This window comes from Elaeis guineensis, chromosome 12 (genome assembly GCF_000442705.2).
Source record: "Elaeis guineensis isolate ETL-2024a chromosome 12, EG11, whole genome shotgun sequence".
Taxonomy (NCBI): Eukaryota; Viridiplantae; Streptophyta; class Magnoliopsida; order Arecales; family Arecaceae; genus Elaeis; species Elaeis guineensis.
This window is the reverse complement of record NC_026004.2, coordinates 9,471,588-9,487,153: the sequence shown is the minus strand read 5'-3', so window position 1 is coordinate 9,487,153 and position 15,566 is coordinate 9,471,588. Positions and strand designations below refer to the sequence as shown.

Below are 15,566 nucleotides of genomic sequence, written 5' to 3'. Positions count from 1 at the left end.
CTTGTTTAGTTTTGTTTTAGGGTTTCTCATAAAAAGATAAAAATTATATTTTTTTGTATATAAATTAAATGTCATAAATGGATTTATAGGTTAACATGCGATACGACACAAATTTTTTTGTGTCATAAACAAGTCGACGTGAACCTGTATAAGTCCATCACTAACATGAAAGTTTGGCGTCGTGGGTCATGTTCACATGTCGTGTTGAAAGTTGGCATCCCTAGTTTTTGCCCGTGATTTGTTATCACTACCCTCTGCGTGAGAAGAGGCAGGCCTTAACCACTTTCAACTCTTATTTGTGGTCAAATTTTTCTCGCCTAATTCATCTTTTTATGTTTCTGTCCAATCAATTCTTTCAATTATAGGATTAAACTGTACGAAGTGCTCATTCTTCAGATTTTATTTTGTGCAACCAGTGTGCCGAAGTTCTGGTTTGCAGCATCTGTTTACTCTCAAATCCCTGAAAGAAAATGAATTACCACCTATGGAAAATATTAAGCAATCAAAAATCTTAGCAAGGACCTGATGGCTTCTTATATTGTCTTAGAATTCCGGGGAAGACGACCAATTCATCTAGTGAGATCTATCAATGATAGGGACTCTCTAACAGATGGTTCAAGATTTTTTTCCAAATATCAAACTACGAATGCGGTGAAAAAAAATGAAATTGTAGTGCGGGACAAACACTATGGTGCATCTATGAAAGCATTGTCAATATGTTTGTTTAAATGAACGTTTGACTACTGTATCTTTGGTAGCGTTAACGAATGATGTTTGCTGATGCAGTGATGCTTGCTGTGTTTCCATAATCATGGATATGGTTGGAAAACACCATTGCAAGTTAGGAGCCCCTTAATCTACAAATAAAGTGAGATCGGTTGAGGAAAATAAGCAGTTGCTTCTTCCTAGGTGACACCAGATCACCTCAGTCTAATTTAGCGTGGCTGGGGATTTTGCATGAACTTCTCAGTCCAGTACCATTAAAAATATACGATCTTCAGTATCCGTTATTAAATTTTAGAGACCCAAATAGCAACTGCAAAGCAGAAAATCGGTTCAGATAAAACTATTCTTTTGGCTCCTCCTGAGAAACAAGCTACTGGCGGAGGACACTCTCTTCAACGTGGCTGGAATCATCATCTCAGGTGCGGTCTATGTAGAAGAATGTTTGAAACAGCCAATCATCTCTTCTTTCTGTGTGGTTTTACTTCTTCATGGGGAAACTTTATCACGCCCCGAACCCAACATCCGGGTCGGATACGTGATGGCCGCACACTACTTAGAGCAAGTCCTAAAGAATATGCAAGGCCAAATTAAATCATTACAATCTCATCAACCATAATATTTAATTTCAATAATAATTCATAAAATCTTGCATAATTACAATTTAAATTTCTTCAATTTTCTGATCAGATACTATGACACTCTATTTATCCTTCTGCTCACCCGTAAATCCAGATCATAGTCAATCATAAGCATCCTGTAACTCTGAGAAGAAAAAGAAAGATGAAGGGGTGTGAGCTTTACAGCCCAGTAAGAATTTTCATATCACACTGATATAGTAATATAGTCTGAAAATAAGGATAAGCAGTAAGATATAAAATCTCATGTTCAATGTCCAGAATAATGCAAACATTCATAAATTTTCTGTCTTGTCAAAATAGATGCATCATCATATATTAACAGGTGAAACACTTTTGTTCAACAATTGTTTCATGTCTTATCTTTCATTTATCCTTTCATAATCATATGATTTTTAACATTTTCTTTCTAGCTCTGGACTTTCTGAGTCTATACCTCAATCATCATCCGGATCGAATCCACTTAAAAAGTCTTTCAAGACTGTCCCAGGACGAGCTCCTAGCCGGTTGTCCCACGTATGAAAGCCCGTGAGAGGTTGTCCCAGGCATAAGCTCTTGGCGGGCTGTCCCAGGCATAAGCTCCTGGCGGGCTGTTCCATATGACAAGACTAGTCCATACCATATATCTCTTTCTTTTCATTTAATCATTTTGTGTTGATTTCATCAAATCAATTCTGTCTTGCATTATGATCAATTCAGATATGTCATACCCATATAATCAGGCTATCAATCTCTGATACATATATATTGACATAACATACTCATGCTCAAAATCAAATAACAGTATCTCAGGTATAACAAATTCATCGATCTCAAATCTGACGATACAAAATCAACGATGCAAGACCAACAATAAAATAGCATATATATAATAGTGATCATGTACAGGGATTCTTACCTTTACCGGTGACTGATCCAAGCACAGAAATCAATGTTCTTCTTTAATTTATGAATTTCTTTAACAAAATATTTCACTTGATATCATATGCAGACAATCATCTCTTCATAACCCTGATCAATATAAAAATCACATATAGAGAAATTATCAATAATTGATCCTAATACACAAATCGAGGATCTCTCTTAGGATTAATCAAAATTAGGATTTGTCTATGTATCAGGATCCTCCACTGATCCATAAGACTTCTAGAGAGAGAAAATCTATGAAGAGAGAGAAAGTAGAGAGAGAAAGTAGAGATAGAATCTTCGTATCCTTCCGATGAGACAATCATGGTCGAGACCATCAGAGGTCCTATCAGGATGACTCAATATGAATCAAGTGTTACAAATTGCGAATAGGATCGGACTGGGATCAGATCTACTGCACGAATTTCGGAGCAATCTCAATTCATCATATTTTTATTTCAAATATATCCTAGGGTCTGTGATGCAATCAGAGAGAGGGTAGAAAGATTCTAGAGAGATAAAATTCACAAAAAGAGAGAAAGATCTAGAGAGAGAAAATAGAGAGAGAATCTAGAGAGAGAAACTGGAGAGAGAAGGTAGTTAGAGGAGAGAGAGAAAATTTTTCTCTCTTCTTCTTCTTTTTATTTTATTTTATTTTTATTTTTCTCTTTCTCTTTTTCTTTTTTTTTTTATTTTTCTTTTTCTTTTCTTTTTTTCTTTTCTTCTTTTTCTTTTCTTTTCTTCTTCTTCTTTCTTCTTCTTTTCTTTTCTTCCCGCGGCCTCCCTTGGCTGAAACAGGGGAAGACCGTGAGGTCCCCCCCTCGGTGGCTCAAGCTCCGACGGGGTGGCGGCTTGGCCGAAGATCCGACAACGGCCGGCGATGGGGTTCGGCCGGCGGTGGCCAGCAGCGGACGGCCGGCAACGAAGAGGAGAACGGCGGCAAAATCAAGGAAAAATTCAGAAAAATAGAGGATTTCTTTTGCGACTGATTTTCAACAAAGTCGGTGGCCGGCGGCGAGGCCTTGGGCCAGGGGAGAAATGGAAGAGGGAGAGGAAGAAGGGGAGGGGCTTACCTCGAGCTCCGGCAGTGTCTCCGTTTTTAATTTTCAGTGAGCACGGGTCTAAGAAAATCGATAAAACGAGAAAGAAAGAGGGAGGAAGAAGAGAGGAGGTCGGGCTCTGGGATCCTTTGGAGGGAGGAGAGAAGGGGATTTATAGATGGGATCTAGGGCTCCTAGAGTCCCAATCCCATTTTGATTCAAAGAGGGAAGAGGACTCTATCAGGAGTCCTCTTCCGTTCTATTTTTTTTTTTTTTAATCTGGGTTATTACATTCTCCCCTCCTTAAAAATAATTTTATCCTCGAAATTTAAGTTATGTCGTTCGAGATACATATTTCAAAATATACATTCTTCATATCATTCTTAAGCTTACAATAATATTTTATATATTATTTATTTCTCATGATCTTGTTATAACAAAAATTATTTGAAATTTCAAATTCATCTCCTCTTATTGATTTCTCAACTTTTTGAAGAACTGTAACATTTTAGACTTGTATTAATATACCACCGTTATTTGTTTAATACATTCTACTCGAAATTCATAATTATCTCAGACTATCCTTGATAGAAAAATAAAGAAAGGTCGAACATTGGACACTCTTCACGATTATCGATTTCTTTCTTCTCTTGATCTTCCAACAAATTTTATATGTAGACTCTCATCTTAAGAAAATCTCAATCTTCTATATCAGTCCAAGTAACAATATTAAATTTTAAAAATATGAGATCTATGTTAGGACTTTCTAAGTTTGAACTAATATCAGAACTATCAAGCTATTAATAAACTTGAGATATCTAGAATTTCTTGGTATTATCTACAATGAAATGATCTACTGACAAAAATTATCCGATTATGATCAATTTAGATCAAAATTTGTAGTATCCTTTCATTATCAATAAAATCCTTCCTTATTTGCAACTAATGTATTCCATCATAATATCTTTTGATTTAAAAGATTAATATTTCTAATCAATTTAATCCACCATGCTTTACTGCGCACTCTGATATTAATTTATCAAATTATATAAGTCTATCAAAGATAAAAATATCCTTATATGTTAGATCAATCCAAGATAGATCTAACCTTCAAATTTCATATAAGACTTAGAGCAAAATTTTAAGTTTTTTTATCTTCACTACCTTCGGATATAGCATATAAAAATTAAATCTTGATCCACTTTCTATGTTTGAAATTATTGTATAAGTTTCATCACTCTTCAAGAATTCAACATGTCTAGAATTAATTAGAGTTAATCTTAGATTTACTTTACAATCATTTAGATAATTTTTAAATCAATCTTCTTTTTCAAAAGAATTAATTCTAACTTGACAAACTAGAAGAACTCAAGCCAACATCCTTAAGTAGAATCAACTTGATTATTTCTTATAAAGCTCCTTTCATCACAACCCTTAATATTAATCAATAAATCCATACAAAATCTTGTTATCCATACAAAATCTTGTCCCTTGTATAAGTCATTCAAAATTTAACACTAGCAAGATGTTTTAGTTCAATTTAAAAAAAAATCTAAACTTGATTTGAATAATTAATACACTTCACCATCTTCAACAATCACAGAAAAAATTAAAAAAAATTAATCCACAGATAGTAATATGAATTATTAAAGATTTCATCATAACCTGTATATCATACTCTGACAAAATAAATTTTTTTCTTTAATTTAACAACAATATCAAAATATTTTTGATCCACTTAGAAAAATAAACTTTTAATTTAAAATTCAATGCAATTTGAAATACAAGAAATTATATTCAGAATATGATATTTTGAGTGACCAAAGACTTTTACCAAGATGTGTATCTCGTATTCTCATAATAAAATTTAAGTATATATATATATATATTTTCATCTAAATTGAGTTTATATGACCTCTTATAGATTCAATGTTCAAAAATATTTCTCTCTTATATGATGTAATTTCTTCTTAGACCATACCCTAATTAACTTTCTTTAATAAGTCCAAAATTCATCATGCTCAGACAATTATCATCGAAATTAAAAAAAATTATCATGATCTTCAATCATATAAGTTTTACATTCCAAAATCCTCTAGTATACTCAACATATCTTATCAATACCTTCCACTTTATTCCAAGGTCAACTCTTTTCATACTTAGGTCAATCTTACTAATTGAAATCTAAGATATAACTCGTCAATTTTATTATAGATAACATATGCCACTTATGCATAAATTTCATCTTAATATCTATTGATTCGAAATCTAAATATTGAATCTTCTCTATCATGTTCCTCATGATTATAACCTAAGTTCAGATATCACTAAAATTATAATTCTGAATAATTATAACCTTAAACTCAAATACCGCTTAAATCATATTTTCTGATGATCATAACCTAAACTATAATATCATTCTATTACATCCTTAATGATTATAATCTTAAACTCTGATATTATCTATCACACTCTATTGATTTTAATCCCAAAGTTTTGATATCACTTATATGACAATCCCTAGTGACCTTAAACTTGGGCTTTAGTATTGTTCTGTCATATCCTAATCACTTGTATCATTGTCTCCAAATAAACGTAACCTAACCTCTAAGCTCAGATGCCACTCCGTCACATCCTACTGATCTTTACATAAAGTTTTAATATCTCTTCATAATCTCTAGTGATCTTAAACCTAAGCTTTAATATCATTCTATCAAATCCTAATCACTTATATCATATTTCCTAATGATCATAACCTATGCTCTGATACCATTCTGTCACACCCCGAACCCAACATCCGGATCGGATACGTGATGGCCGCACACTCCTTAGAGCAAGCCCTAAAGAATATGCAAGGCCAAATTAAATCATTACAATCTCATCAACCATAATATTTAATTTTAATAATAATTCATAAAACCTTGCATAATTACAATTTAAATTTTTTCAATTTTCTGATCAGATACTATGACACTCTATTTATCCTTCTGCTCACCCGTAAATCCAGATCATAGCCAATCATAAGCATCCTGTAACTCTGAGAAGAAAAAGAAAGATGAAGGGGTGTGAGCTTTACAGCCCAGTAAGAATTCTCATATCACACTGATATAGTAATATAGTCTGAAAATAAGGATAAGCAGTAAGATATAAAATCTCATGTTCAATGTCTAGAATAATACAAACATTCATAAATTTTCTGTCTTGTCAAAATAGATGCATCATCATATATTAACAGCTGAAACACTTTTGTTCAACAATTGTTTCATGTCTTATCTTTCATTTCTCCTTTCATAATCACATAATTTTTAACATTTTCTTTCTGGTCCTGGACTATCTGAGTCTATACCTCAATCATCATCCGGATCGAATCCACTTAAAAAGTCTTTCAAGACTGTCCCAGGATGAGTTCCTGGCCGACTGTCCCACGTACGAAAGCCCGTGAGAGGCTGTCCCAGGCATAAGCTCCTGACGGACTGTCCCAGACATGAACTCCTGGCCGGCTGATCCACCTGTAAGCCAGTGGGGGCTGTCCCAGGCATAAGCTCCTGGCGGGCTGTTCTATATGACAAGGCTAGTTCATACCATATATCTCTTTCTTTTCATTTAATCATTTTGTGTTGATTTAATCAAATCAATTCTGTCTTGCATTATGATCAATTTAGATATGTCATACCCATATAATCATGCTATCAATCTCTGATACATATATATTGACATAACATACTCATGCTCAAAATCAAATAACAGTATCTCAGGTACAACAAATTCATCGATCTCAAATCTGACGATACAAAACCAACGATGCAAGACCAACAGTAAAATAGCATATATATAATAGTGATCATGTACAGGGCTTCTTACTTTTACCGGTGACTGATCCAAGTACAGAAATCAATGTTCTTCTTTAATTTATGAATTTCTTTAACAAAATATTTCACTTGATATCATATGCAGACAATCATCTCTTCATAACCCTGATCAATATAAAAATCACATATAGAGAAATTATCAATAATTGATCCTAATACACAAATCGAGGATTAAGGAGCCCTAGATCACATATATATGAGTATTCGTGCTGGAATACTCATATAAAAATTATCAATAAAAATCACATATATATGAGTATTCGTGCTGTAATACTCATATAAAAATTAAGGAATTCAAGTTGGCCTCCAAGATTAAGGAGAAAGAAACATCAGAGACGGGGAGTGGGAGAAAAACTACTGATTTATTGCATACAAATTTCTAAAAGTTACACACCAGCAAATGATAATGTCATCAAAACAACAGGAAAAGAAAAATTACAAATGTATTAGAACTCCAGGAAATAGAAATTACAGAAGGCAAAATAAAATCAAACAGAAAGATTCAAATCCAACAACGGAACCATGAAAGGAGGGGGAAAAAGCATCAAGCGAAAGATGAGGAAAATCCTGAGCAGCCGGTGATCCTCTTGGTATCTGGGTAAAGAGAAGATTACTATAAGATTAGCGACATAACAACCAATTTAAAGGTGCTAGAGAAATCAAAAATGGAAACAAAAATGTAATGGAAGGAGAAATCACCTCAATGAAAAGAGGATGCTTGCATGCATGTGGACCCTTGCTTTATCGGTCCATTGATTCTTCTGATTCCACCACGTTGGTTTCGAAAGAGGGAGGGTCCTTGGTACACCGAATATATGATGAGAAGGTGCCATTGATCTTGACCTGGGGGATCGGCTGAATGATGGGCCAGTTGGGGCCGTCCTTGAGGAAGGTCTTAAGGAGTGGTAAGCTGCATCTTAGTTTAAATTCTTTGAGATTCTGCATAGCATCCGGAGCATTTTGGAGTAGCTCCAATAACCAGTGGGAGGTGCTCTGTCCGTCCATCAGCATCGGTGGTGGATGCATTTTGGAGTAGCTCCAATAACCACTGTGGGAGGTGCTCTGTCCGTCCATCAGCATCGGTGGTGGATGTCTCTTTGAAATAAGAATGTAGATCTACTCTCAGGTATTGCAACTTATCAAGATTCTCCACGTGCTCCAACCTTGGGCGCTTCGCTATTCTCAGAGATTTCAGTGAGGGAAGGTTGTTGATTTCTTTTACGTTGTCAGCTCCATAGATATTCAATTCCTGTAAATTGGTGGTATGCCGTAGGCCTTCTGGAAGAGCTCTCAGCTTGGGACAATTAAATAGTCCCAACTTCGTTAGACGAGGTAGCAACTTGGGGGCTCCTCTTCTTTCTTCACCAAGCTCCTCCACCATACCAAACGACCATTCTTCCCAGTTGGACATCTCCTTAAAATACAGCCCTTCAAGGTTGGGAAACGAAGTCGCTGCTGACGATGCACGGGGGCCAAGAAATTCAGGTCCGATGGTTTTGATTGCACCTGCTCCAATCGCAAGGAATGTCAGCTGGGGCAACAGGCCCAGTGGAGGAAGAGCTCTCAGCTTGGGACAATTAAATAGTTCCAACTTCGTTAGACAAGGTAGCAACTTGGGGGCTCCTCTTCTTTCTTCACCAACCCCCTCCACCATACCAAACGACCATTCTTCCCAGTTGGTCATCTCTTCAAATTTCAGCTGTTCAAGCTTGGGAAATGAAGTCGCTGCTGACGATGCACGGGGGCCAAGAAATTCAGGTCCGATGGTTTTGATTGCACGCATTCTCCAAATGCAAAGGGATTTCAGCTGGGGCAACAGGCCCAGTGGAGGAAGTTGTGGGAATGATATACAATTACATAATTTTATGGATGTCAGGTTAGGAAAAGAGGCACTCAAAGGAGAGGACATCATCCAGCCCAAAAATCCAGTACCGATGAAGTCATAAATCTTGAGTTTCTGTAGGTGGGTGGATTGAGGAGAGAGCTCATTATAAATCTTGTCATTTCTCTGGATTGAAATTGCTTCTTCCTCTTCATTACTCTGGATTGCCATTGCTTCTTCCTCGTCATTACTCGGGCTTTCCATTGCTTCCCCCATCAAAATTAATGTCCTCAGAGAGCGGCTGTTTGCGAGTACCAAAGCTCCGCTTGGTTGTGCCCTCTTCAAATTGTTTATCTCCAGGAATCTCAGCCGGGACAGAGATTGTAGCTCCTTCAAATCACACCCCTCATCATCTCTTCTATCATCATGGCCGATCACAAATCCTTGAAGATGGTTCAAATGTTTTAATTTGCCTATTCCCTTTGGCACATGAGTTAATGGAGTTTCTTCAATACAAAGGCATCTTAGATTGCACAATTTGGTGATGGCCTTAGGGAGAGTATGCAAGTATCCACAACCTGATAGGTTCAATACCTCTAGGTTTACCAGGCATCCGATGGACTCTGGCAACTCTTCGATATCCGTCCCAGAAACATTTAAATATCTCAGATGCAAAAGATCTCCGATGGAGTGGAGGCTCTCAAGTCTCGTACCGCTCAGGTTCATGACTCGTAGAAACGTCGAACTTTCAAAAAGTTCATTCTCGACCATCGGCAACTTTAAACTCCTCCAAACAAGAAGAGTTCTTAGGCATTTTTGCTGTTTCATTACATCAGGAACTTCTAGTATCTCCCCTGTGTTAACCATTGACAAACGACGTAGTTTACTCAAAGGATTTGTGTTAGGTGATTGTTCGTGATCACCAAGAAAAATGCTCTCATCACGCATCAAAAAATGAGCAAGGGAACGTAGCAGATCATGCATCTTGCAGTAATTGCCAGCTACGTCACTCAAGCGACCATACTTATCACATGGCTGTAAAAGATTCCTCCCGATTAACTCCCTATAGAAATCCTCTGCTAAATCTTCCATAATTGTATCTCCCTCTGCTCTTTTTACAAAGCCTTCAGCCACCCAATAACGAATAAGTTCACCGCGATCCATGGTAAAATCCTCAGGAAACAACGAACAGTATAGAAAACACTGTTTGAGATCAGATGGTAAATATTCATAGCTTAAAAATAGAGCTCTGGGGAGTTGTTCTTGAAGTTGGCTCATAGACCAGGCATCACTTTTGAGAATCTTATTCCATTCCACGTTGCTTCTCTCCTTCGACCTTAAAACCCCTCCAATGGTTTTGATTGCAAGAGGAAGACCGCCGCATTTTTTAACAATTTTAACCCCAATTTCTTGTAAGCTAGAGATCTCCTCCTCCTCATCATCATTATCTCCAAAGACTATCTTGCAGAGCAATTTCCAACCACTGTGGTCATCCATTTTATCAACATGATGGATCTCTGCTCCCTCTGTTACAATACTTCCAGCCACGTTCCTATCTCGAGTGGTAATTACAATCCTGCCGGTAGATGTTGCATTTTCAACGGCATATCTAAGCAAATCCTCCCATACATCTTTTTCCCATACATCATCTAATACAATAAAGAATCTTTTTGAAAGAACAAAGGAAAGACAGGTTACAAGCTCTGCCTTGGTTTCAGCCTTCCCATAATTTCCACCCCCACCCCGAATTATCTCTTTTAGCATTTTTGTTTCTGAAAAATCTTGAGAAATACACACCCATACTCGTATAGGAAAGTTCTCTTTTATTATTTTGTTATTGTATATGTTAGAAGCAAGAGTGGTCTTGCCGATTCCACCCATCCCGACGATCCCCAAAACTCGGTATTTTTTATTAGCATCCTTAATTAATAACTCCACCAGACTTTGGGTAGTGTAATAACCCAGATAAAAAAAAAATAATAATACAAAAAAAAAGAAGAGAACGGAAGAGGACTCCTGATAGAGTCCGTCTTCCCTCTTTGAATCAAAATGGGATTGGGACTCTAGGAGCCCTAGATCCCATCTATAAATCCCCTTCTCCCCCACCTCCAAAGGATCCAAGAGCCTGGCCTCCTCTCTTCTTCCTCCCTTTCTTTCTCGTTTTACCGATTTTCTTAGACCCGTGCTCACCGAAAATTGGAAACGGAGACACTACCGGAGCTCGAGGTAAGCCCCTCCCCTTCTTCCTCTCCCTCTTCCCTTTCTCTCCTGGCCCAAGGCCTCGCCGCCGGCCACCGACTTTGCCGAAAATCAGTCGCAAAAGAAATCCCCTGTTTTCTGAATTTTTCCTTGATTTTGCCGGCCGAACCTTGCCGCCGGCCGTCCCTTGCTCCACCGCCGCGCCTCCACCTGCTACCGGACCTCTGACGAAGCCACCGCCTTCGTCGGAGTCGAGCCACTGAACCCTCTTTGGTTCTCCCCCTGTTTCGGCCCAAGGGAGGCCGCGGGAAGAAGAAGAAAAGAAGAAGAAAAAGAAAAGAAAAGAAAAAGGAAAAAGAAAAAGAAAAGAAAAAGGAAAAAGAAAAAGAAAAAAAAAAGAAAAGAAAAAGAGAAAGAGAAAAATAAAAATAAAATAAAATAAGAAGAAGAAAAAGAGAGAAAAATTTTTTCTCTCTCCTCTCTCTACCTTCTCTCTCCAATTTCTCTCTCTAAATTCTCTCCCTATTTTCTCTCTCTAGACTTTTTTCTCTTTTTATGGATTTTGTCTCTCTAGAATCTTTTTCATTCTTTGATTTCATCACAGACCGTAGAATAAACTTGAGATGAAATAAGATGATCCGAGATTGCTTCGAAATTCGTGCGGTAGATCTGATCCTAGTCCGATTCTATTTGAAATTTGTAACACTTGATTTATGTTAAGTCACCCTGATAGGACCTCTGATGATCTTGACCATGATTGCCTCATCGAAAGAATACGAAGATTTCTCTCTCCACTTTCTCTCTCTACTTTCTCTCTCTAGAATTTTCTCTCTCTTCATGGATTTTCTCTCTCTAGAAGTCTTATGGATCAGTGGAGGATCTAGATACTTAGGTAAATCCTAATTTTGATTAATCCTAAGAGAGGTCCTCGATCTGTATTATTAGGATCGATTATCAGTAATTTTCTCCATATATGATCTTTATATTTGATGAGGGTTATGAAGAGATGATTGTCTGCAAATGATATCGAGTGGAATATTTTGTTAAAGAATTCATAAATCAAAAGAAGAACATTGATTTTTGTGCTTGGATCAGTCACCGGTAAAGGTAAGAATCTCTGTACATGATCATCATTATATATGTTATTTTATCATTGGTTTTATCTCCTTGATTTTGCATCGTTGGATTTGAGATCGATGAATTTGTTATATCCGAGACACTGTTATTTATTTATGTGATTTTGAGTATGAGTATGTTATATCAATACATATGTATCAGCGATTGATGACATGATTATATGGGTATGACATATTTATTACATTGCAAAATTTGAATTGATTAATGAAGTCAAATATTTTAATTTTATGAAAATGAAAAGAAAGAGAAATATGGTTTGGACTGGCCTTGTCATGTGGAATAGCTTGCCAGGAGCTTATGCCTGGGACAGCCCCCACAGGTTTATGTGTGGAAGAATAATATGATCCGAGAAAGATCATGAAGAATCTGATCCGAGAAAGATCATGAATGATTTGATCCGAGAAAGATCATGGCCATTTTGATCTGAGAAAGATCATGAATATTTCGATCCAAGGAAGATCACAGAAATCGATCCGAATAAAAGATCGTTGCATGATCTTGGTAGTCCAAAGCCAAAGCCAAAGCCAAAGCTAAAGCTAAAGCCAAAAAGAAAAGGATTAAAGATGATGTGATAATAGAAGAAAATGGAAAGATAAGATATGAAACAATCGTTGAATAAAATTATTTTACTTATTAACATATGATAATGCATTCTCTTTTGATAAAACAGATAATCTATAAATGTTTGCAGTATTCAGGACAGTAAACATCGACTTTTATGTGTTATTGCTTATCTTTATTTTCAGATTATATTATTATATTGGTGTGATATGAAAATTCTTACTGGGCTGTAAAGCTCACCCCCCTTTATCTTTTTTTTCTTCTTAGAGTTACAGGACGTTCATGATTGGCTATGGCTTGGATTTATGGGTGAGCAGAAGGATAAATAGAGTGTCATAGTATTTGATCAGAGAATGCGGCCATAACGTATTCTTTAGGGTTGTAGTGATTTAATTTGGCCTTGCATATTTTTTAGGGCTTGCTCTAAGGAGTGTGCGGCCATCACGTATCCAACTCGGGTGTTGGGTTCGGGGCGTGACAGGTAGCCTCTTCAATTTTTGGCCCTACAATATCAGACTTAATCACACTGGGAAAAGTTTGACGGGTATTTACTCTACCCTCTTGAGCACTGTATTTTAGTGCAGGCAATTTTGATCTATCCTTGTTAATCTCTTTTAGCCTATCATTAAGTTCTTTAATTTTTTTACCAATTTCATGCTTGAACTGGAGGAAGCCAGGGGAATAAAATGAAGATGAGGTGTCGCGTACCGCTAATGTGGAGGGATGATTTTCCAACAATATTCTGCCCTCGATCATACAACGCTCGATGATATCCTCCGCATCTAGGGATGGCAATGGGTAGGGTTTGGGTCGGGTAGTATACTACCCATCCCCAAACCCGAACTTAATACCCTATACCCAAATCCTACCCGATACCCAATCGGGTAAGAAAAGAGATACCCATCTCCATACCCAACGGGTTCGGGGATACCCGTGGGTAACTCATTTCCCCATATCCAATTCATACCCGCCCCATACCCAACCCATACCCGTCCATTCTATACCAAAAAAAAAAGTAAAATAATTTTATGCATATTATCAATCAAAAATAGAATTACCAATTATATATATATATACATATATACATACGCACATACACACTTCTAACACACACACACATACATACATGCATACATATATGCATGCATACATATACATACATACATATATATAATTATATATATATATATATAGAGAGAGAGAGAAAGAGAGAGAGATCATATATATGTGTGTGTGTATATGTGTGTGCGTATGTATGTATATGTATGTATATATATATGTATGTATATGTATGTATATATGTATATGTATGTATATATTCGGATATGTATATATATATATATATATATATATATATATATATATATATATATATTCGGATATGGGTTTGGGTATTATCCATACCCATAGGTTCGGATCGGGTTCGGGTAGAAAATAGCACTACCCATACCCTACCCATACCCGTACTATAATTTTCGGGTTTTACCCAAACCCGAACCCAAACTCAGTCAAACCCTATTTTTCGGGTTTGACTGGGTTCGGGTATGGTGTATACCCATCGGGTCGGATTAATTTTGCCATCCCTATCCGCATCATACATCACATCTTTCAACTCCACCACCCAGTTATTGATGGTCCGGTTTTCATGCCTCTTCTGCTCTGCTGATTCAAGATATCCGCTTAGCCTCTCTATTCTTCTTTGAAGCTGCTTGAGCTCGTCCTGCACATCTCGCGTAATGGAAATCTCTCCCCAGATAAATTCTGAGAGCTTGTCAAGCAATTTTCCCACAAAGGCTTCTAAGATCATGGCCATTTTTTCAGACTGCCAGAGGAGGATGGATCTCTCACCACTCAAAGAGAAGAGCAGGTCGTGAGGCATTATAGATCCTTTTTAGTCTATATGTAAAGATCCCAAATACCTTGACCTCGATGATTGACGGTATTTTAAAGTGCTTTGATAGCTGTGCAGTGGATGATCCAGCGGTCGCCAGGCAAGGAAGGAAGGTGCGTCTTTCTTTCGCGCGAGGGATATCAGTGTTTAATGATAGGCATTTGCGACGGTGCTCCCAAGGGCATTTATGGCATCCTTCATTTAAAAAAATTCTGGCCGTCCGATTAAGAAGGAACGGCAAAAAAGTTTTTATCGGAAACTTCCAGTAGCCAGTCACGTGGCTGGTGCGTGTAATTTATTCAAAAGCCAGGGGCGTTTACAAAGTGTGACTTCGGTTGTACGGTAATTGTTGAAAACTTTATGGGCATTTCTTCTTCCTCATTCTCAATCGTTTTCAAACTTGTGTTCTTCCTTATTTCCCGATCCATGGTATCCATCTCCTATTGGCGATCGAAGATCATGTGAAGCGACGATTGGTGCTCGTCGGTGGTTGTGGATGATGTGTCTTCGTCTCATTGGTATTTTTCGATGGCGTGCGGCGGCTGCCATAATGTCGTGGATCGTTGCCGTATTGTCTACTAGAGGGTATCTTTTACCACATTCGATCACTGTTCCGATCAATCATTTATTCAAGGAATACCCTCTTTTACTTCCCGCAGACCAACTGTTCGACGAAATTCCGAACCACCTTCCGACCAACAATTTTCTCCAGTTCTTTCATCAAATGGTGTTGGGGTAATGCATATTCGGTATTCAAATGGTGGTTATTAGATGGTAGAG

At 37.2% G+C, this 15,566-nt stretch overlaps 1 protein-coding gene across 1 annotated transcript; it reads right to left on the bottom strand.

The window, feature by feature from the left end:
• Positions 1-7,519: 7,519 nt before the first annotated feature.
• LOC140850967 (putative disease resistance protein RGA3) lies at positions 7,520-14,796 on the bottom strand. The gene is made up of 5 exons (XM_073246558.1): positions 14,481-14,796; positions 13,381-13,669; positions 8,223-10,950; positions 7,876-8,167; positions 7,520-7,770 (listed from the first exon to the last, which is right to left on the bottom strand). Exons 1-4 carry the CDS (start codon positions 14,772-14,774, stop codon positions 7,918-7,920), a joined length of 3,561 nt encoding a protein of 1,186 aa, XP_073102659.1. The 5' UTR covers positions 14,775-14,796; the 3' UTR covers positions 7,520-7,770; positions 7,876-7,917.
• Positions 14,797-15,566: the final 770 nt, after the last annotated feature.

What these genes read in the sequence shown, in the direction of transcription:
- LOC140850967 (XM_073246558.1), bottom strand. Translation starts at nt 14,774, where the DNA reads ATGCCTCACGACCTGCTCTTCTCTTTGAGTGGTGAGAGATCCATCCTC. An exon ending in ATGTGATGTATGATGCGGAT is followed by an intron (nt 13,670 to 14,480) that starts AGGGATGGCAAA and finishes CTAGATGCGGAG; the next exon opens with GATATCATCGAGCGTTGTAT. An exon ending in ACAGAGCACCTCCCACAGTG is followed by an intron (nt 8,168 to 8,222) that starts GTTATTGGAGCT and finishes GGACGGACAGAG; the next exon opens with CACCTCCCACTGGTTATTGG.